The sequence below is a fragment of the Mustela lutreola genome, chromosome 4, assembly GCF_030435805.1.
Source record: "Mustela lutreola isolate mMusLut2 chromosome 4, mMusLut2.pri, whole genome shotgun sequence".
Lineage (NCBI taxonomy): Eukaryota > Metazoa > Chordata > Mammalia > Carnivora > Mustelidae > Mustela > Mustela lutreola.
In genome coordinates, this window is record NC_081293.1 from 174,562,076 (window position 1) to 174,583,004 (window position 20,929).

At 39.9% G+C, this 20,929-nt stretch overlaps 3 protein-coding genes across 23 annotated transcripts in view; all 3 read right to left on the bottom strand.

Moving 5' to 3' along the window:
• CADPS2 (calcium dependent secretion activator 2) overlaps nt 1-20,929 on the bottom strand; it is a 533,537-nt gene that overhangs the window by 347,833 nt on the left and 164,775 nt on the right. The gene's annotated exons all lie outside the window — the stretch shown is intronic.
• On the bottom strand, nt 12,574-14,327 carry RNF133 (ring finger protein 133). Its single transcript, XM_059171721.1, has one exon. It carries the CDS (start codon nt 14,078-14,080, stop codon nt 12,950-12,952), a length of 1,131 nt encoding a protein of 376 aa, XP_059027704.1. The 5' UTR covers nt 14,081-14,327; the 3' UTR covers nt 12,574-12,949.
• Nucleotides 16,363-17,880, bottom strand: RNF148 (ring finger protein 148). The gene has a single exon (XM_059171722.1). The coding sequence runs from the start codon at nt 17,441-17,443 to the stop codon at nt 16,532-16,534; it is 912 nt and encodes a 303-aa protein (XP_059027705.1). The 5' UTR covers nt 17,444-17,880; the 3' UTR covers nt 16,363-16,531.

Sequence of the window (20,929 nt, forward strand, 5' to 3'; positions counted from 1 at the left end):
CTACCATCACAGAAGTCTGCTTTTCTCGTCCATGTTCTCCTTAAGGATTCCATGCTGACATGCATCAGTTAGGTCTGTGTTACTCCATTTTGCATGTGCTTCCGATTCTGACACCATCACAGAGTGCGATCCACCAAATGCTCCTGGTATCACTCAAGCTTCAGACATGGCTCTCTAATACCAATCAAGAGCTCCCCTTACTTGTAAGGTTAGGGTGTCAGTGGGACAAATGTCATGATGGAATGCATGACTTGATTGATTGTTTACTGCACCTCCTATACCTGCTTCAGTCAATGTCAGATCCTACTACTTCCTCTGAGACCTGGAAACCATTCTCAACTCCATCTTCTCCATGTTCATTTCCCAAATTACAACTTGTCACTAACCCTGTTGATCCTACCAGCCCCTAAACTCCTCTCAGATCATCTTTGCCTCTTCTTGTGCCCACAAGAGTTCTTCATGCCCCTTGTTCTGTCTCAACTGGCTAAGAGCATTAGCCTCTTTACTAGTCTTCCTGCCTCAGAAGTTTTCCTAAAAGCCACTCATCTCACTTCCCCCAATTTTTTCCTTTAGTATTAGTATTTTTGTATTCACAAAAAAACTAGTATATATTTTTTTAATCTGGTCATTTCAATTCTTCTCCAGCTTACAAATTCTTCACTGACTTTCCACCAAAATTGTCACCAAGGTCCTACTTCAAATAGCTCCAAACTACCACTCTGGCTTCATCACGAGGCATTGTCTCTCTCATTCTCCACACTCCAACTCCACTAGTCTTCTTTCCAAAACTTCAACTGTCCATCTCACCATCATCTAATTTTCTTAGTAATGCTTCAGATCCCCCCTCCATTAACGCTTCCTTAGTGATTCATTCCCAAATTGCCTTGAATCAGCACGATCCTGTTGTTTGTATGCAAACCTAGTACCATTTTTTCTCCTTTACAATACTCATCACTTTGTAATTGTGATAATTGAGTGAAGGTTCTAATGCCACTTTATTTTTACTCACTAGAGAGTAAGTTCCTTGAGGCCAAATATAGTTTCATTCTCCACTGTATCTGTAGCACCTACCACCAGTCCAAGCACAGGAGCAAGCACTTAGAAAATATCCATAAAATGAGTGAATGAGGAAGGACTGAATGGTATGGATGGTTATTTCCCCATTCATGCACTTGCAAAACTTCAATTAACCACTGAAGTTTACCGATTTTTAAATACACACTTAATCAAAGGAATGGACCTTGTCCACATGAATAGAAAAAAGACACCTCAGAGAGAAGCATGAGTGAAGTCACAGAGGAACATAAAACTAGCTTTGTGAAGAAAATAAAATGCATTTTGCCTAAAAACATAACACCTAAACGACAATCTCTGTAATTGCAGCAATGATAGTTTTTGAAGATTTTTCAGTTATTCCAAGTTATGAAACTAATAAGGATGGACTTAGTGCCAACAGATACAAACGATCTTAATCTTGTATCCTTTCACAATAACTAATAAGTTAAAGGCAGACAAAGTGTGGCCTCATAAAGAGGCTGGTCCTAGAAGTTGGTCTCCAAGCCTTGGGTGCATACAGACAGATTTCTGCTGTCCAGGATCCTCAAAGAGGTTTTGTCTGGGGTACATCTAGGGCACCATATTGGTGCTGAAGTGGCCATGGGAATTCAGCTCACCGACGAACTCACTGATGAGCAGGTATTCGGTCTCCCCACAGCTCTTCACAGATTATCTCCTTTCGTCTTCACATATTATCTCCTGTGCCACCTTTGTTATCTTTTTCTTTTTAGATTAAGTGATTTAGGCTGTGAAGTTCACTGACTGGCCTACAGTCACATATTGGAAGAACAGAAACTAATCAAATCCAAAAGCAACATTCTTCTCTCTCACTTCTCCCACTCCTATCAAAGGTTCACCCTCTGGCAGCCACATACTCTCATTGGTAATTCCATACATGTTGGCCAGCACCCACCACCAGTGACCTTTATGTGAAAATGCCACTGAACACCCAACCAATTCAGTTTGGAGTTAGGAAAGGGACATCAAATAACATGGCATGTAGTCACATTTTGCTACATTTTAGCAAGTTTTATCTTGTATAGGGGCCCGCTGAGCACGCCAATGGTGCTTTCCATTCACCTGCACCGTCTACATACTAAAAACGTTATTGAATATCTTAAAGTCATGGTGAATAACAAAATTGAAATGTGATGACAACAGAAAACTCCATCTGCAAAAGGTAAGGCTGCTCAGCTGTCCAAATAAAACTTCAAATACACGTTGCCACAGAAGCCTTTATTGTTCACACATTACTTTTGATCTGATCCGTGTACTACTTCTTTGCTTCAGAAGGATTGTATCATGACAAGAAAAACATTATCTGCTTGCCACATCATGGTGGCTATCCAGGAGATGGTTCCTGGGAAGGCTGCCAGCATGCGTTCAACCAGAGAAAAATACAGGGAAAGTATAAGAGCCCCACTTATAAGAGAGGACTTTTTCTCCTTAATAATGCCAACTACTAATAATTCCCTTAAGGTATGCTGTGCATAGAGAAACAATGACTGTTTTTAAAACTTTTTCAGTTGTTCCTAAATTCATGAAGCCTTTTTTAACAGTGATGAATTTAGTCCCACTACTTGTCCATTTCTCGTTTTCCACTATCAACACCAGAATTTATCGGCTCACTTCATACGCCCAAAGCCAGTCCTTAGTTAGGTTCCCTTTCGGGACTGTATTGTATCAGTCTCTTCATCCATCCGGGGCTCTTTCAAGTTGCTTTTCCAGTCTTCTCTTCCACCTCTCTGGAGAACATACTTTCTGTTCCACTAAAAGGGCACACTTTTTTGCACAGCACTTGACAAGTTTCCTCCCCCATACTTTACCCCTTTGTTCCATAAATACATTATCAAAACATACTAGGTGCTGGGCAATGTGCTCTGTTTTGGGAATGTACCAGTGAGCCAAAGACAGGGGTTTGCTGCCTTCATAGAACTTACACTGGAGGAAAACAAGTAATTACAGCAACTAAAATGACTGTAGCTTAGTGAATACTATTGGGAATTTCTGGAGCCATGAGAGTTTGTAACCAAGTTCTGAACTCATTTGAGGAGGGCACAGAAGATTCCCTGAAGAGGTGAGCAGAGTGATGAAAGTGGAGAGGAATTCCTTTGGAAATGTGAGGAGACCAAGGGATGATGGATGGGGGAACACAGCTGGTCTAAATGGCCTTGGAAAGGTCCCTGAGCTTCAGTAAAGCAACTAAGGATCTAGTGGAATGAGAAGATGCTAGAGAGGAGGGACAGGATTCAAAGGCTTTGGAAGGTACTTGGTTTTTATCTCAAGAACATGGAATACCTTCCAAAGTCAGGGAGTCATGTGATTAAAATAGCATTTTGAAAAAAGGGAGAATATATTCTAGGGTTTTACATATATTAACCTTCACAACACAAAATAAGTGCTAGCATCTACTCCAAAGTCTTTAAAAACAAACAACAACAACAACAATAACAACAAACAAACCCCACATTGGTGGGGAAAGAAGCATGCCAGGGATTACACAGCCAGGAGTGGAAGACTGGAAAAGTAAAAATGTAAGCCCAGATGATCTTACTCAAGAGCCCTCCTCTTCCCCACCATGCCATCAGATTTGAGGATTTACCAACTTGTGGTTCATTCAACTGAGGAACAGATTTGAGTAGATGAACAGAATCTGGAGGTAGAGCTTTTTCCTGTTACTCTCTCTGTCCTTCGTGAAGCTTCTCACTGCTTGATACCATTTCTTTATTCTGAGCCTCCAGGGAGGAGCTCCCCATCCTCTCTGAAGGGACCAAACACACCCTTCCTCATGCTGCAGCAAATTCTCTAGAGCATCACTGTATCTCTCTGTTGCTTAGGCTATGGATTTCATTAGACTGTACCTTTAAAGTTTCTGTAGGTCTGGTATCATTCAATACTCAAATTTTAAAGGAAATCAAGAGACCCTTTTGGTAATAATGGCCTTTGGAAAGCTACCGAATCCAAAAGGTACTGGTTTTGACCCCTGTGGGAAGCAATTATCCCTGACTCAGTGTAAATTAATGTAGATGGCAACGTAATTTCAGTAAAGCTACATTTATTCAATATTATAGTAGAAATCATAGGTTCAACAAGTCACTTATTTATAGTATAATGCTAATAAATTGTGGGCGTTTTCTTACTGTGGTTAATGATTTTTCTTGGCAAAAAACAGAAAGGCTATACTTGACCTTGTTGTTCACCAATCCATGAATTCCAAAGGCCTGGAAACCAATTAATTAACCAGTCCCATTCCCTTATCAAATGTAGAAAAGTAGGGGTTAAAGCCTCTGCCTTCGGCTCAGGTCATGATCCCAGGATTCTGGGACAGAGCCCTGCATCAAGCTCCCTGCTCAGCAGGGGGCCCCTGCTTCCTCTCTCTCTCTCTGCCTGCCTCTCTGCCTACTTGTGATCTCAGTCAAATAAATAAATAATCTTTGAAAACAAAACAAATGTAATAACAAAATTGATAGAAAAGTAATAACAAAACTGATAGCAAACAATCTCTTATTTGAAAAATAAATTAGGTAAGTGATACCTTTAGGCTTCTAACTTTAAACTAGAAAGCAGGTGCTCTCAAATGACCCTTCCTTATAACTAATCTAACGCCCCTACAGCAAATCTAAACCGTCTAAACTACAACTATCTTGAATCGTCTTGTTGTTTGACTGAGAAAAGTTTATAACCAAATAAACATGTGATCTGAAACATATGAAACTTCTTTTGAAAAACTATATGCATGCTCTTGTTACCATAATCAGCATTAGAGTTTTTAGAAGCTTTTTTTTTTTTTTAAATCTTATATCAGCTAGTAGCAGATCCTTTAGACTTCTTATAGATATTTTCCAACACAATGATTTCCTTAAACTTCCCTAAGCCAATGGCACACTTTCCTTAACCCTATAACAACAGAGCCTGAAACTGAAAAATTTACTAAGTCACTCATTCTAAGGACAAACCTACAAAGAGAAGCAAGATCACGGCACCAGCCAGGCTTCCAATTCTGAGACTGGGATGGTTTAGGGTTAAGAAAAAAGATCATTTCTATAGTGGAAAGGCTAGGGCATAGCAGATGTGAATTTCTACCGTAAATTTCTATATGAATACATAAAGTGAAAAAAGAAGCTACCCTCTCTCAACCCTCTTATTTCATTCCACATTTCATGGTACCACTGAAAACACTAAGGAGTACCTGGCTGGCTCAGTTGTTTAAGTGTCTGTCTTGGGTCTGGGTCATGATCCCAGGGTCCTGGGATGAATCAAGTCCCATTTTCAGGCTTCCTGCTCAGTGGGGAGCCTGCTTCTCCCTCTGCCCCTCCCCACCACTCTCCTGCTTTCTCTAACAAATAAAATCTTTAAAAACAAAACAAAAAAAAGAAAACACTAAGTTCCTGGGTTGAGCTATTTTGTTCCACCTATTTTATAGAGTTTTTTCCCCCTCATGACGATAAAGAAAAAAATTTTAGTGTATTACTTCTGTAGTCTCATAATATCTAATGTTCAATAAATCCTTTATTATATGCAACAAAGAAAATGTGCTCAGTCTTCCGGCTTTACAATACTCCAAAGTCGATCCTGTAATTCTGTTCACCTCACGCTCACTTCTGTGCTACCCTCCTTTTGTCAGCAGGAAAATAATGTAACACACACTGGAGGGGAATCAGATCTGGGCTTTCAGGCTGTGACCCGAGCCGAGATCCCCTGCAGCAACCTGGCTCAGTTTCCTCCCTGGTGGAAGAGGGATAACTTTCTTAGCACAACTTTTAGTAGAATAGAATAAATTAAGAGTTGAATCGGTGCTATGGGAAGTGGGAGCCATTGACCAATGCCAGTACCCAAGTTATTAATATCTATCACTAAGTACAAAGAATTTTTAGAAACTTAAAGTGATGTAATATTGCCCTGACATCCGAAAGCAGAATTTTACACCAACATTAGGTTATGAAAGTGTCCACACAGAAAAACTGAATGAAAGGTTTGTAATGGTTTGAGAAATCATTTATTTAACCAATCTCATTCCTTTATCAAACATGAAATCGTGAGTTTAGACATGTAACTGCCCTTTGTCCTGACATGTACCTCCAGCCTAGATGCTACAAATGACATTTTAGTCCAGTGTTTCTCTCACCTACACATCTACACCTCCAGCAATCCAGATTATTTTTGTTATGCAATTCAGAATAAGCCAGACACATGATTTTTATTTTAGAAAATAACCCACAATGGATTGGAAAACAAATACTGGTCCCTTTGTTGCAGATTCAATACCTCAGAAACTTTTGAGAAGACGGGTGATATACTAATGTGGACACAGAAATTGAGAAAGAATATTTCTAAAAACTGGGCACACAGGTGGTTCAGTCAGTTGAGCGTCTGCCTTCGGCTCAGATCATGACCCTGGAGTCCCGGGGGAATGAGCCCTGCGTCAGGCTTCCTGCTCATCGGGGAGTCTACTCCTCCCTTTCCCTTTCACCCTGCTCTTATTCTCACTCTAACAAATAAAATCTTAAAAATATATATATTTCTCAAAACCAAATCACTTTATTTTCTACAATACTGTCAGGACACCAGAGAATGAGCTATACTACCCTTTCATACTCTAGGTTTCTAAAGCATGAATCTTAAGGATACCAAGTTCTTCACTCTTGATAAGCCAGGAGCCTACAGCAGAGAAACGAAGTTCCAAAATGAAAATGAAAAAAAAAAAAAAAAAATTCTGGAAAGTCAATCTTCAAAGCAAACATTCTGCTAAGTCAGAGAAAAATGAACCTCCAAAATCACTGAACTACAATCTCTCCGGCATCCGCTGGCTCTCAATATTTGTTGACTCAGTTTCTGCAGGTTTATACCTTGTAGTTATTTGTTTTTCCACCAGAGGGCCACGATGCATGAAACAATATTGGTTTTTAATCCCAGGATTGGGTTTTCAGTAAAGTGAGGGACTTGAAGGGTACAAACCTAAGAGCCCTTTTGGAACTTGGATACCCCTCGGGTGCCTGAGTGGCTCAATCAGGTTAAGGATCTAACTCCTGATTTTGGCTCAGGTTATGATCTCAACGTCGTGGAATTGAGTTTTGTGTTGGGCTTGTGCTCAGCAGGGAGTCTGAGGATCCTATCCCTCTGCCTTATCCCTTGTTGCCTGGTGGTAATGCTTCCCCTGCAGCAGTCATGCTCCCACAGACTCACATCTCCTATAAGAGCAATGAAAATATAAGTTCTTCCCAAGGCCATTCTTCAAATTTTTAATGGCAGCTAGCATGGTGTTCAACCTTCCAGGTTAACCACTGCTCAAGGGACAGCCCCCTTCACTAAGCCGGTGGCTCTCCGCACATGGTGCACTCCCCAAGCATGTATTCCCGTGTGGAGCCTGCATTCTTTCCAGGTCTTTGGTTCACCTGTTCATCTTCTTAGTGAAGCCTCCTCCATTTAAAACAGCAACTTTGGGGTGCCTGGGTGGCTCAGTTGGTTAAGCAATGGTCTTCGGCTCAGGTCATGGTCCCGGAGTCCTGGGATCGAGTCCCGCATTGGGCTCCCAGCTCCATGGGGAGTCTGCTTCTCCCTCTGACCTTCTCGCCTCTCATGCTCTCTCTCACTGTCTTCTTTCAAGTAAATAAATAAATTTAAAAATCTAAAAACAAAAACAAACAAACAAAAAAATAGCAACTCTGCCTTAGACTGTTCCTGTCCTGTTTTCAGTTTTTTCTCCACAGCACTTAAAACCATTTAAAGTATTGCGTTTTTACTATAACTTAATCCCACTAGAAAGCAAGCTCCACTAGGATCTATACGGTTCACCCCTGTATTTCCAGACCAATATTTGTTGAATGAATGAAATTATCAATGAATTTGCATTAGGGTAAGATCTCCCCATTAACATGAAAAGGAGTTAATTCTAGCTACAGAAGCAGTGGTGTTATTAACACAGATGCCATGCAGCTTTCGGTGGCCTGCTTAGACGTATTTCAGCTACGTTTTTATGGTCACTAGGTCTCCCTCCAGCATTTGTGAAGCTGAGTTTATGAACCCAAACCTAGGAATTTATAGAATTCCCTTCTGCATTTCATCTATGCCCCCTGTTTTAATATGTTATTTTCAGAACTTTACTAAGTAGGTGGTGTCAGAAACCAACTTTACCCAGTGTGGGCTGCCCAACCTAGTATGTGGGCTGCCCTAAGCTCTTTCTGTTTTTTGTTTTTTTTTCTAATCTTCTACTTTGGGACTCCTATGTTTTCTCACAAATCCCCTGGCAGTGTGATAGTGCTGGTAGAGAAACCAGAACCGGGAGAGGAAAGGAGTAAGCATTTATATGCGAAAGTCACGCATAAATCCGAGAAGTGGGGCACATAATATGCTTAAATGTGTCTTTTAATGTAACATAGCAACTTTTATCTGTGTAGCGCTTCAAGATGCACAATTATCTTCATTTATACTTTCTCCTTCTGATTTAACCTGTGTGATGCATTCTTTTTTGAACATAAACTGACTTTGAGACCCAGTAGAGGTCCCTAACCTTGAATGTTCATCAAAATCAGCAGGAGGACTTGTTAAAACAGGTATCTGCCCCCCACCACAGTCCCCAACTTTCTGACTCCATAAGTTCTGCTGTGGAGCCTGAGAATCCGCATTTCCAACAATTTGGAGTGATGCTGCCACTACTGGCCTGCAGACTACTGTTCTGAGATGCTCTGCCTTGGGTTGAAAGGACACACAAACTGGTCATCTGATATAAAAGCATGGTGGCCTTTTCCATAGGCAACTGTGTTTATCACTGAACTTTCAAACGGGGAAGGATATCAATTGTTGGGGGGGAATTATAAAAATTATTTTTAACCCTCTCAAACTGCAAAGGAAAAAGGTTACACAGACAATCCCCACCACACACACAAATTCACTCTTTACACAAGAGATCAATTCCAGAATCAGTACATCCTAATTGTAAGCAGGCTTTCCCCTGGAGCTCAACTCTCCCTTCTCAGATACACCCTGCCCACAAACTCACCCACCAACCCCCCTTTATCACTAATTACATTGAGCTTTCAACAGTTACCACTTCTACCCTCCCATTAGCATTCCCAATATCTTTTAGCTAGAGGTTTTCTTCTAAGGCCCAATCCCTAAAGTCCTTTAAACAGGTCTCCTCTCAACACTCTCTCCTTAAACACTACTTTTCAAGCTAATTGTAGGGTAGTGGTGAAGACCAGGAGCTGTGAAACCAGACCAAGGTCAATCACACATTTTGCCACAAACTGCTTAGCCTCTTAGAGAGCTTCTCTAATATTCTTGTCTAAAGAATGGGATACTGTTATTATATTAATAATCATTTATTAAGTAAGTTCTATGCAGTTATTGATGGGTACGTGTTAAACTGTTATAGGTCATGTCAGCAGCTGAAGTCATCAAGCAGCAGTATCCTGGAGGTCAAAGATGACAGCACAATTGTGAAGCCACATGTGATGTTTATAGGTGGTCTCTCTATGAAAAAGGGCATTTTCTATGGAGGGAGGTGATGTAGAGCTTCGATACCTGTGTGCACAGGGGTCTGCGCATTTCAGGTGCATCACGCCCTCCTCTGCCAAAAATGGTCTTTTAGTTTTAGAAAGCCAGGCATATATTAAGTCATATGTTGGTAATCGTAATAACTCATAATCCTTATTCTCCATCACTAAGCACTAAGTACTAAACATTTTAAAATGCACTAAATACAAAGCCAAATAAATGATAAAATCCAGAAACTGGGGCACATAGTAAATGGTGGAGCAAGAACATGGAGTTGTTGTGACTCCTTCACACAGTAGCAATAGGTGAAAGCTTACTCTTTTTACATCAGTGTTTCTCCAAATTTTGATCCCCTCCCCCACTCGATTACTGTGTGCTATTTCAAAAACCAGTAAGTTTGTAAAAGGAGAAAACACTAACTAGACACTAAAATACAAGATCCCAAGATGCCAGATCCTAACTCACTAAACCGTCTGAAGTACTCACACTATGGTAAATATTATGGCTGACCAACATCTCTCTAGAGTGCAATTGCCTTGTAGTTCACCTATGGTAAGAGACAGGGATACAATCAGTTTAGTGTGTCCTGTAATACAAGGAAATGTATAGATAAAATCACCTATTGCATCACCCAATCAGTAGTCGCCTTCTTTAGAATCCTTTTCACTTTACTAACATTAAATCTAAATTGTTCCAGTAATTTTAAAAAGTTGCATTTTTATAAGGAATATCAACCCCCATTAGAGGTGAGTGTGGGGAATCAAACTACTAGAGAATGCAAAAATATACAAAGAAGATATACAGGGAAATCCATTGCGACACTGGTGTTAGGGGCAAAACACTTCACATTATAATCCCATGCCATTATGACAATTTATTTACATCACTATGTGTAAGAGAAAATGATGTAACCCCAAAGTAGGTAGAAATCTACTACAATGAATACCTTACATTGGACATAGTAGTCTTATTTCCAGGTCCTAGTTATTAAACGCAGACTAAAAGTGGTTTATTGATCTGTTTACAACACTCTAAAGACAAAACTAAAACTGTTTTGTTCTGACATAAGAAAAAGCAATGGGAAGCACTCAGTCCACTGCCTGCTACATGATAGGCACTCAGCGATATGAGTTCCCGAACTCACTGACCCAAACATAAGTTCTAACACCCTTCAAAGGGCATCCACTGAAAATCGTCAAATGGAGGCTAGCACACATTGGATTAAATGCCCTTATTAACAAAGACACTGAATTATTAAAGTAAGTAAACATTCATTTCGTACACATGATAGGTCAGGTTTTAGGCTGGCAATGATGAACCAAGGAAAGAAACCAATGAAGCTCCAGAGAGGATAGAAAGAGAAGCCAAGAGCAAGGTTAGTGTGAAGAGCAAACAAAATATTCTTCAAGTTCTGGGTCTGTCAGAGAACACACACCCCAGGTTAATTTGCTAGGACGACAAAGAATGACAATGATTCTAGAACCTGGATTCGGGGACTCCCAGCACTGCCAGATACATTCACTTCCAGTCAAACTCTTGGACAGCTGGTGGAAGCCACCCTAGCCACCCCATGAGCTGCTAGCCCTGGGGGCAAAGATGCCAACAGTGGCCAGTCTGACAAACTCAACTTATCTTGGTTTAGCCTCAGATCCTACTAGATGTGGCCCCTCAAAGCATCCTCAGGGTTGTGCCTTTTCAATGCAATGCTTAGTACCTCAGAATTTGACTTCATTCTGCCAGATAAACTGAGCTCCTCATAACCGCATTCCTACTAAATCCTCCACAGTATGGGTGCTCTATGGTTCTTTCAAAGGACATCTTCTTTGATTAACTTAGTCCAAGCTCTCCAGGATTGGGTATTAAAAAGCCTGTGTGTACCCAGTCAGGTTTCACCCACCTCTCACCATCACCCCCGCCCCCCGCCGACCTGGTCGTCATGGATGCACTGTGCTGTGTGGCGATTCTCCCCAGCCTTAGAAGATTGATTCTCCCTCTTTCAGTCTTGCTTGGTGTTATACTTAGAACCAACAGTGGCCCATCCACCTGTCTCTGAATTCCAGTGTTAGCCTTAAACTCCAGAAATCACTCCTAACAGATCTCTCTCTAGTGTTGCACAAGAACTAAAACCTCACTATTAGTCCGGGAGAGTTCAAAGGTCCTTGTTAAAATTATGCACGCTCTGGAGCACTGGGTGTTAAAATGCAAATAATGAATCATGGAACACTACATCAGAAACTAATGATATACTGTATGGTGACTAACGAGATAAAATAAAATTATGCATGCTAAATTGAAATAATGGATTCTGAGCTAAAAATCATAGTTTTCCATTTTGTCAAGGAGATTTAGGGTGAAAATTTTCAGGATTAACTTCCCATTATTGTGTATTATGGGGATAAACTGCCCCAGTTTTTCATATTAACACATATTTACATTATGAGTAAAGTACTCATTCCTTCACCAAAAGTATTTGAGTGCCCAGCACTATGCTAGATCCTGGGAATACAGTGAACAAATCCCAAGTAAACACAATACAGCAGACACAATCCCAAGATGTCATAATTAACATCTACATTGTGATACCTATCACTCCAAAATAACCTAGCAGATTTTGAATATTTAATGGCAAAACAAACTGGATAGTATGGTGGAACCCATGGGAAAACTAAACATCGGAGGATTTATCACTTAAATCTTTCTACACATTATAAACATGTATTAATTATAAGCAACACTGGATGTAGAATTATTTAAAAGAGCTAATGTTTTGCTTTTAAAACTGCTATTATTATGCATATACGAATCACATAAAGGGTACTAATAGCTTGAAAAGAACTGCTTGTTAAGAGTAACAGTAATAAGATTCCATACAGCATAATTTTCAGGCTAAGAATGAAAAAACACAGCACAATGACTTCAAAAGTAATATATTGCACTATATATATATTTATACATATAAATATATATATAGTCTCAAAGCTATTACTCTTCCTAGCATGTAAAGGATAAATTTTCTTTTCCAAACTTAATTGGTGGTTTCTGTATAAGAAACATGCAAATATATTAATTTTCTTACCAAAATAGAGCCCAATATATGAACAAACATTTAGGGGGGAAAGATTTGTCCATGATTTTAACATGCACCTGTATGTAGAAACAAACATATATACTCACAGGAGTGACAGACAGACAAAAGGTTAACATTTAGCAAAGGCAAAAAAAGGAAACAAACAAACAAAAACCCTGCTAGGCCTTTTTTTCTGCTTGACAGAGAATGGAGAAAGTTAGCAAAGTAACAGAAAGGGACACAAAAACCACACTTCAAACAAACCAACTGCTTGTCAGTATTAGGACTTGAGTTGACAAACAGGTTTAATCCACTTCCTCAAAGGCAATGCTGTCAAGGTGAAGGAGGAACGTCTTCTGCTACTGCAGGAGGCTGGCTGTCATTCCGAGGAGTGGGCTCCTCCTCCTCCACCACACTGGTCACTTTGTCGGACTCTCTCGCAGGAGGAAGTTCGTTGTTTGTCCCCTCTTCACTAGGGAGGTTACCAGACAATTCATTCGACATGAGAACTTGCAAAGATTCTGTTCCATCTTCAACATCCACCTGAATGCCCAAAGCTTTAAGAATGTCGCATTTGCACATAGGACATGTCCCATGGGCCAGAAGCCAGGGGTCGATGCAATTCTTGTGGAAGAAGTGTTTACAAGTGAGAATACGAACTGTATCGTTAGGCTTATAGGGTTCGAAGCAAACTACGCAGCTATCTCCGTTGGGACTGATTTCCACGTCCCCCTCCTTCAGCACCCGAAGCTGGAGCTGGCCAAAGGCTTTCTTGAGATCGGTCGTTAACCGCTGCCATCTCCGGTTCTGAATCCTTGCTACCCAAAGTCTCCAAATATGATAAAAGATGAAATATGCTAAAGTAGCAGTTGTGACAATCACAAAAGACACAAAATAGTGATTCATCCAGATGATGTGTTTTCTCCCCACCTCAACTATAGCTGTGACGTGAACTCCCTTCTGAATTAAGTGTAAAATCTCCATGCCCTTCAGGTTACCGATCATCACCACGACGATGTCTTCAAATGCCTGATGAGACATGGGAAAAACCTGATTACCAGTTCCGGGAAAGTTGTAGATGATCACGCCACTGGCTCCCTTCTCCACGGCTACCTTAACTTTCTGCGTGAAGGTACAACCTCCCCGTTCAACGAGTGCGAGCCAGGTCTCGGAGTTCTTTGATCTTCTGAAACTGGTAGTGGGATTACACGCATTTTGAGTTTTCCCTTCTGGTGGCACGATAACTCCTGCCACTCGCTTCAAAGTGGAGCTTCTTCCGAAGACTCCGGTTTCCCCCAACTCCGACAACATACGATTCCCGACGTGAAAGGATATGTTCATGTAAGCAGTCCAAACAGCACTAGCTCTGCAACAGTTCTGACAAAGAAGCCAAAGAAAACCGAGTTTCACAAGCCAGGAAGATGCAGGGTTGTTTCCGTGAGTGCCAAGCCTGAGCAGATTCATCTCTCTCCTTACCTAGAGACTGAAGTGCCAACCCAAAAGAAAGATGTGGCTTCCACATCTGTTGACAATCAATGGAGAATAACAACATGAGAAAAATCTTCTGGGTGAAAACAAGTTTCACAGTCTTCCAGCATGTTTTTTGTCAGAAATTTTTAAAGATGTCTTAGGAGGTTCAGATGTTTTATTAGAGAGAGAGAAAGAGAAACACTTTAGATTGAAAAAAAAAAATCGCAGTCTCACTAATGTAACTCCAGATGCTGTTTACAGTTGGGTAATGTGATTATGACATAAAAGGCAACACAGCCAATTAGAGAAGAGCTTTGAGCCTGCTAGAAATGTACGGCCTGAATGGTTCAAATACTGTTATGGGTGATTTCTAGGTTGTAAGGTCAACTCAATCCTTGAGCTACATGTTAACAGGTAGCACTTTCAACAAAAAAATATAAAATTCATACAACACGCGCACATACAAAACTTGAAAGCATATGCAAGAAAGCCACGGGATTGCCATTTTTCTTGACAATACATCAAGGAAACGTAATAAAATGGCAAGTTTTAAATAATTAGAAATTAGTACTAGGAATAATTATGTGGTAAAAGCAGTGGACTCTCATACCACTTTTGACTCACATTTGGTCACCGTGCCAGTGAGCCTATAAACCATTACACTAAATTTATTTAATGATTGCTTGCTCAGGTATGTTGGTTCACTTTGGTTTTGATTCTGATTTTTAAAAGGAGGATTTTGATTTCCAAATCCTGTTAGATTACTTCAGCTCCCCTTCTTCACTCTTACATTGATTCTCCATAGGGATGACAGCGGTAAAGAACACTAATCTCTTTTCTCCGCAGATCTTGGCATCTGCTACTGATCTAACAGCATTTTGAAGGAAGAAAGGAATAGAAGCAAAAAATTATATGTAGCAGTCTAGTTTAGCATAATTCATTTTAAGCAAAAAGGCAGCTATTGATTTTAAAAAGAAAAACGTCAAGGTTCCCATTTAGAGTTAACCAGCAACAGCAGTTAAAGGTCATAGATGCATGGAACAAAACCTTTGTCAAAATCAACATCCCTGGTAGACCCACCCTCTACACACACACCCATTGTCACCTCTGCCTTTATTTTTGCTGCACTTATATCAATGGCACAAAATGACTCGAGACCAAAACAACGTGTGAGCTAATGAATATGGCCAACCCCTGGTGCTGTCACACACTTTCCTGAGGGTATCTCAGTGGTTCTTACCCACTAGCTAGGAAACCAAGAACTTTGACATTGAACACAAAGGTCTGACCTTTACACACAGGACACTAAGAGACCATTTTGGTTGGGTCTTACCAGGATTAAGGAAGCTAGTTCTTTTTATGAAATGTGAATCAAAATAATTTGAGGCAGGAAAGGCGGAGGAAAAGGCCCTATAGACCTAACCAAAACAGAATAAAAAGAAAATATTATCGTGTAAACTATAGCTCACCACGGTCCATTTTCTTTCCCAAAGGCCATTAATCTGATTTTATTTCCGTACAACGCATTCTCCCAAGTGTGTAGTACATGTTTGTAGACTCAAAGTGCCATCCAAATTGGATATCAATGGTTTAGCATTTCACCCAAAAATATTTGTCAAAATTAGAACTCAAATCTTTCAGCCGCTTATTGTTACACATAGGTGTTTGTGTTTATCTACTCAAATAGAGAAGTAAAATACAGAACTTGAAATGCTAATTAAAATTTTAGTTCCACTCTAGATCTATATCAAAATGGCCCGAAACACACTCACCACACACCACCAGTATTTTAAGAAAACAATTATTTACTAACATCACTTCTAGAAAGGAAATCTGCTACCGCAGCTAATTCACTATACTAGGATTTAAAGGGCTTTGGCAAACAAAAGTGATTTTTTTGGTGTGATCCTGCCCTAAATGAAGCTTATAATCATTTAAAATATTTTAGTTACATAACCAGAGGTGTTATCATCTAAAATAATTACTTACAACACATTACTCAGTACCTCTGAAAACCATTTCTTGATATTAATTAACCATGGAGAATTAAATCAAGATCTAACTCTATAATCAAAGTTAACAGCAATATGTTATCAAAAATATGGAAATAAAATATAAAAAAGAAACCTTCAAGTATCACGACTCCCTGTGGCCTCAATGTCACAACCATTTTAGCTTGCAGACTAACTTGCTTTTAACATATACTAATATTCTTACTTGGATATGGGCAAAAACGTAGCAACCTAATGAAAAAACAACAAGTTCAAATAACTGGGCATGATATGGAGTTTTATTTTTAAAACACACAAGTGTCATCCTCTTTAGTACTTAGGTAGAGAAGATGAAGTTGTTTTTTTTTTTTCTCTACATAAAGTGCTAAAAGAGAATTCATTTCATTTTAATCTTTGGAAAGACTTGGTTACATCTTCGGAAGCTTCTCCAGGTTTAAGTTTTCAAAATATCACACTTGCACATGGGGCATGTCCTATGGGCTAAAAGCCAGGGGTCAATGCATGCCTTATGGAAAAAATGTTTGCAAGTTAAAATACGTACTACATCTTGGGGTTTGTAAATGTCAAAGCAAACAACACAACTGTCTTCATCTGGATCTAGTTCCTTATCCCCTTCTTTGAGCACGCGCAGTTGAAGCTGACCAATAGCTTTCTTCACATCTGCTTTTATCTGTCTTCGCCTCCTGGTGGAAGAATTGGGCACCCTAGGTCTCCACGCACAGTACAAGAAAAGGTAGGCAACTGTGGCAGCCAGGAAGGTGAACAGAGACATGATATAATGGCTCAGCCATGGCAGATGCATTCTCCCCACTTCGATGATGATTGTCACATAGACTCCCTTCTGAATCAAGTGCAAAAGTTCCATGCCTTTCAAGTTGCCTATCATCACAGCAACTATGTTTTCTGTTCCCTGATGAGACATAGGAAACACTTTGTTGCCCGTACCTGGATAGTTATAGATGATCACCCCATTTGCTCCCTTCTCTGCTGCCACATTGATCTTATGTGTAAAAGTACAGCCTCCCCGTTCGATGAGGGCCAGCCAAGAGTCTGCCTGTTCAGGCCTGCTGAAGTTGGTCATAGGATTACAAGCATTCTGATTCCATCCTTCAGGAAGTACCACCGCACCAGACACCCTTTCCAAAGGAGAATGATTTCCGAAAACGCCACTCTCTCCTAATTCTGATATAATCCGATTTCCCACCTGAAAGGTTATATTCAGGTGGGCTGTCCAAATGGCTTTTCCTTTAGAAGCAGGAAGGCTAAGTAGTAGAAAGACGCTAAGCCTCAACAGTTGGGATGAAACAGAACTATGAGTTGAAGGAGTAATTCGAAGTAGGCTCATTCCTCCATCTGCCTAGTAACTGACGAACGAAAACAAAAAGTCAATCGTAAAACAAAGAAGCTAACTCCAATGGTTGGCAGTAGATATCAAAGCACATTAATGAAAAAAGGTCTGCGTCGATCAAAGGTATGCTGCTCCTTCCAGCATTTTTATTTTTGGTACATTACGTTTCTTATAATGAAACAGAATAACAAGAGCTGTTATTACTACAATGTGATTTCAAGAAAACTATGACCTCCTAATGGGGAAATTGTGACATCAGAGGTAGTTAAGCCAATCCAGTTGCTTATATTAGAGCCTTGCATGCTGAAATCCTATTGGCCCAAAAGCTACTAAGCTAGGACTCATGGGATAGAACAATTTGAATAAACTCTAAAGCAATAAATGGGGAAATTTATTATTTTTAAGCCTTGAGTCTCTTCTCCAGTTCTGGATTAAATGAAAAGCTGCCTAAAAAATACTTTATATTCATTGTTTTTCTGTTAAGCAAAGTATAAATCATTTATATATTAGTGTATGTGGTTGGCCAGTTACCAGTTCTCATGCATGGTTCTACGCTATCCAATATGCTAATCTTTGGACAGTAGGAACAACTCATTCTCACTCTCTTCCAATATTAAATGCTTATCCCAGATTCAACATTAAATGCTTATCCCAGATTCAACATGAGGACAATAAACATGCTGTAAGACTGATACATTGCCAACATACAAGGGGAATTCAACTTTTCACTAAAATAGTTACTAAGAACCCACTGTGTGTTAGGCAAACACTAAGTCTGGTTCATACAGTGGAGAAGCAAATGAACACACACCTATTGGCGCGCACTATCTCGTGGGGGCAGATTTAAACACAAACCAGGTGTATAGTTGAAAGTTGAGACAGTATGGTTCTGAGAGGAAAACCAGAGTATTAAGAATAATATAAAAGGAGTCAGACTTTGATTAGCCGTCCAAAGCATTGCTCCCCTAAGGAAGCGGTACTCAGTCTAAGACTTGAAAGACACATCAGAATTACCCAAGAAAAGAATACTATTTCAGAGAGAGGAAATGCCAGTTTCAAGACCCCAGCACAGCAAAGAACACAGCAAGTAGAAGGATCGGAAGCGATAGGTGTTTGCCAAGATGAGAGGAGAGAGTGCGAAAGTTAATGAGAGAGGAAAGCAAATAGCAGTCAGCGTTCAGGGACGAAAATATTACAACCAAGGGCTTCGGATTAGGTCCCCAGGACAAGAGAACCATGCTGGAGGGCTCCAGGCTGGGGAGGCCACTTATAAGCATTTCAAAACATTCACTTGTTATCCACTGCACTTTGGCTGCCCTCTGTGGGAAGTGAACTGGAGTCGGAGAGTAGAGCGGTGAGATGAGCTTAAGTAGACAGTGGCTTGGACTCCTGAAAGAGCGCAGAAGAGAAGCAGAGGCACAGACAAGTCTCCGAGTTACTGCAAAGATTGAATTAACAGGTGTGGTAACTGGAAAGGTAATAGCGGATTGAGGAAAGGAAGACCACAACCGTCACCTATCACTGTATTATTTCATTGTTGCAAACCACGGCATCTCTACTGCTTTAAAGATTCTTTAATGCTGGTTTGCTTCTATTTGAAGTCTTCACATGAAGTCTGTTTCAAGGCTCCAATAAATTGGTAACACTCAAACATTTGTTATTCACTTTACAGAGGACACAGCGTATGCCCTTAGGCATGCTCTAACACCCTGCGGATACAACAACAACAACCTCACCACCACAAAGAAACCAGAGTCGTGTTGAAAGAATTTTTCATTTTGATAAAAACATTTAATTGTACTCCCATAATATTTAATATTCATTTTTAAAAATAAAATTGGAAACAAACTTGGATCGTTCCTACCATTTTCTTTGATCGTCGTGTCGTAAAGATAGATAAAATGTAGACTTTTCCCAGCTTCAACCCCAAGTGAATCTCTGGCCCATTCTATTAACAGCAACGAAGAAAAGCCTGGCTAAGACAACGGTTTACATCATCACATTGGAGGCTGTTTACACCTGTGATTATTTAGCATTTGGGGGTAGGATTTTAAGAAGTCATCTCTAAGTCATGGGTATAAACACCACAGCATAAGGAATATAGTCAATGGTATTGTAACAGCATTGTGCGGTGACAGATGGGAGCTACGCTTGTGAGCAGAGCATCACGTATAAACTTGTCCAAACATTATGTGTACGCCTGAAAGTAATGTAACATGGTGTATCAGCTGCACTTGAGGAAAAACACCACTGGAATAGAATTTAAAACACTGGAATTACCTCCTTCCAAATGAGTTTATTAAAAAAATAAATCATTAAGTTGTAGAGACCTAATGCCCAGCATGGTGACTATAGGAAATAATAATGTACACTCAAAATTTGCTAAGAGAGTAGATCTTAAGTGTCCTTATCTCTTACACAAAGGGTAACTATGTGAAGGGATGGGCATGTTAATTAGCTTAATTGTTGTATCAAAATGTATACATATATCAAACCATCACATTGTACACCTTAAATATATACCATTTTTGTCATTTATGCCTCAGTAAATGGTAAGGAAAAACAATTCTAATTTTTAAGGGTAAAGAGTTTAAATAGTAAATATATTTTGGCTCAAAACATCTCAAATCTCAAGGTTCTTTGGATGTTTGGGAAGATTTGACAAATTTACTAATTCATTATATTTTTCTCACCATAAGGTGAAGTGATTAAGGCAGTGAGAGTCTTCTGCCTGCGTCTTAGAACAAATGCAACCATAAGAAACAATCCTTTGCCTTCAACACAGTGGTTTCCGAATGGGGGACAATGCTCCCTTCTGAGGGACACTTGGCTATTTCTGTAGATTTTTTTTTTTTTTTTTGGTCTGGAGATATTTTTGACTGTCACAATATAACAGTACTACTGGCATCTATCTATTGGTAGAGGCCAGGGACACTTTCAAACATCCCCAAATGCATATGATGTTCTGTGAATTAATTAGCTGGTCCTAAACGTCAATACTAAGGCTGAGAAACTAATGGAACAGGCTTGGGAGGAAGGAACCATCCCAAAACTCACTTCTCCATGAAAAACAACCACATCTGAGTTCGTATCAGGGAGTAAGTTTTTATAACTGACAATACATCTATCAAAAATGATGCCCTCATCCTATCACCATTTCCCATTTTCCTTGGAATAGAAACAATGGAGACTTGAACAAGCAACCTATCAGTCCATGAAACCTCATTACAAACTGCATCTATTTTATCAGGACCAGACCCCAGAGTCTTCTATCCTGGGGCTGGGACAGTTGAATAGAGAAGAAGCAGAAGGGCATGTGGACTGAAGGACTGATGCTATTCTAATCTGTTCCTTTTAGACTATTTATTCAATCTATAGACGTCCTTTCTTTTCACCAGCAAGGTGAAAGAAGTTTTCACTCTGAACTCTGCAGGACAATTAAAGAGAACTGACTTATACTTCTATGGTCGGCTGATCCAGGGG

Bases quoted from the DNA above. Each gene is read 5' to 3' on its own strand.
- RNF148 (XM_059171722.1), bottom strand. From the start codon at position 17,443: ATGAGCCTACTTCGAATTACTCCTTCAACTCATAGTTCTGTTTCATCC.
- RNF133 (XM_059171721.1), bottom strand. From the start codon at position 14,080: ATGAATCTGCTCAGGCTTGGCACTCACGGAAACAACCCTGCATCTTCC.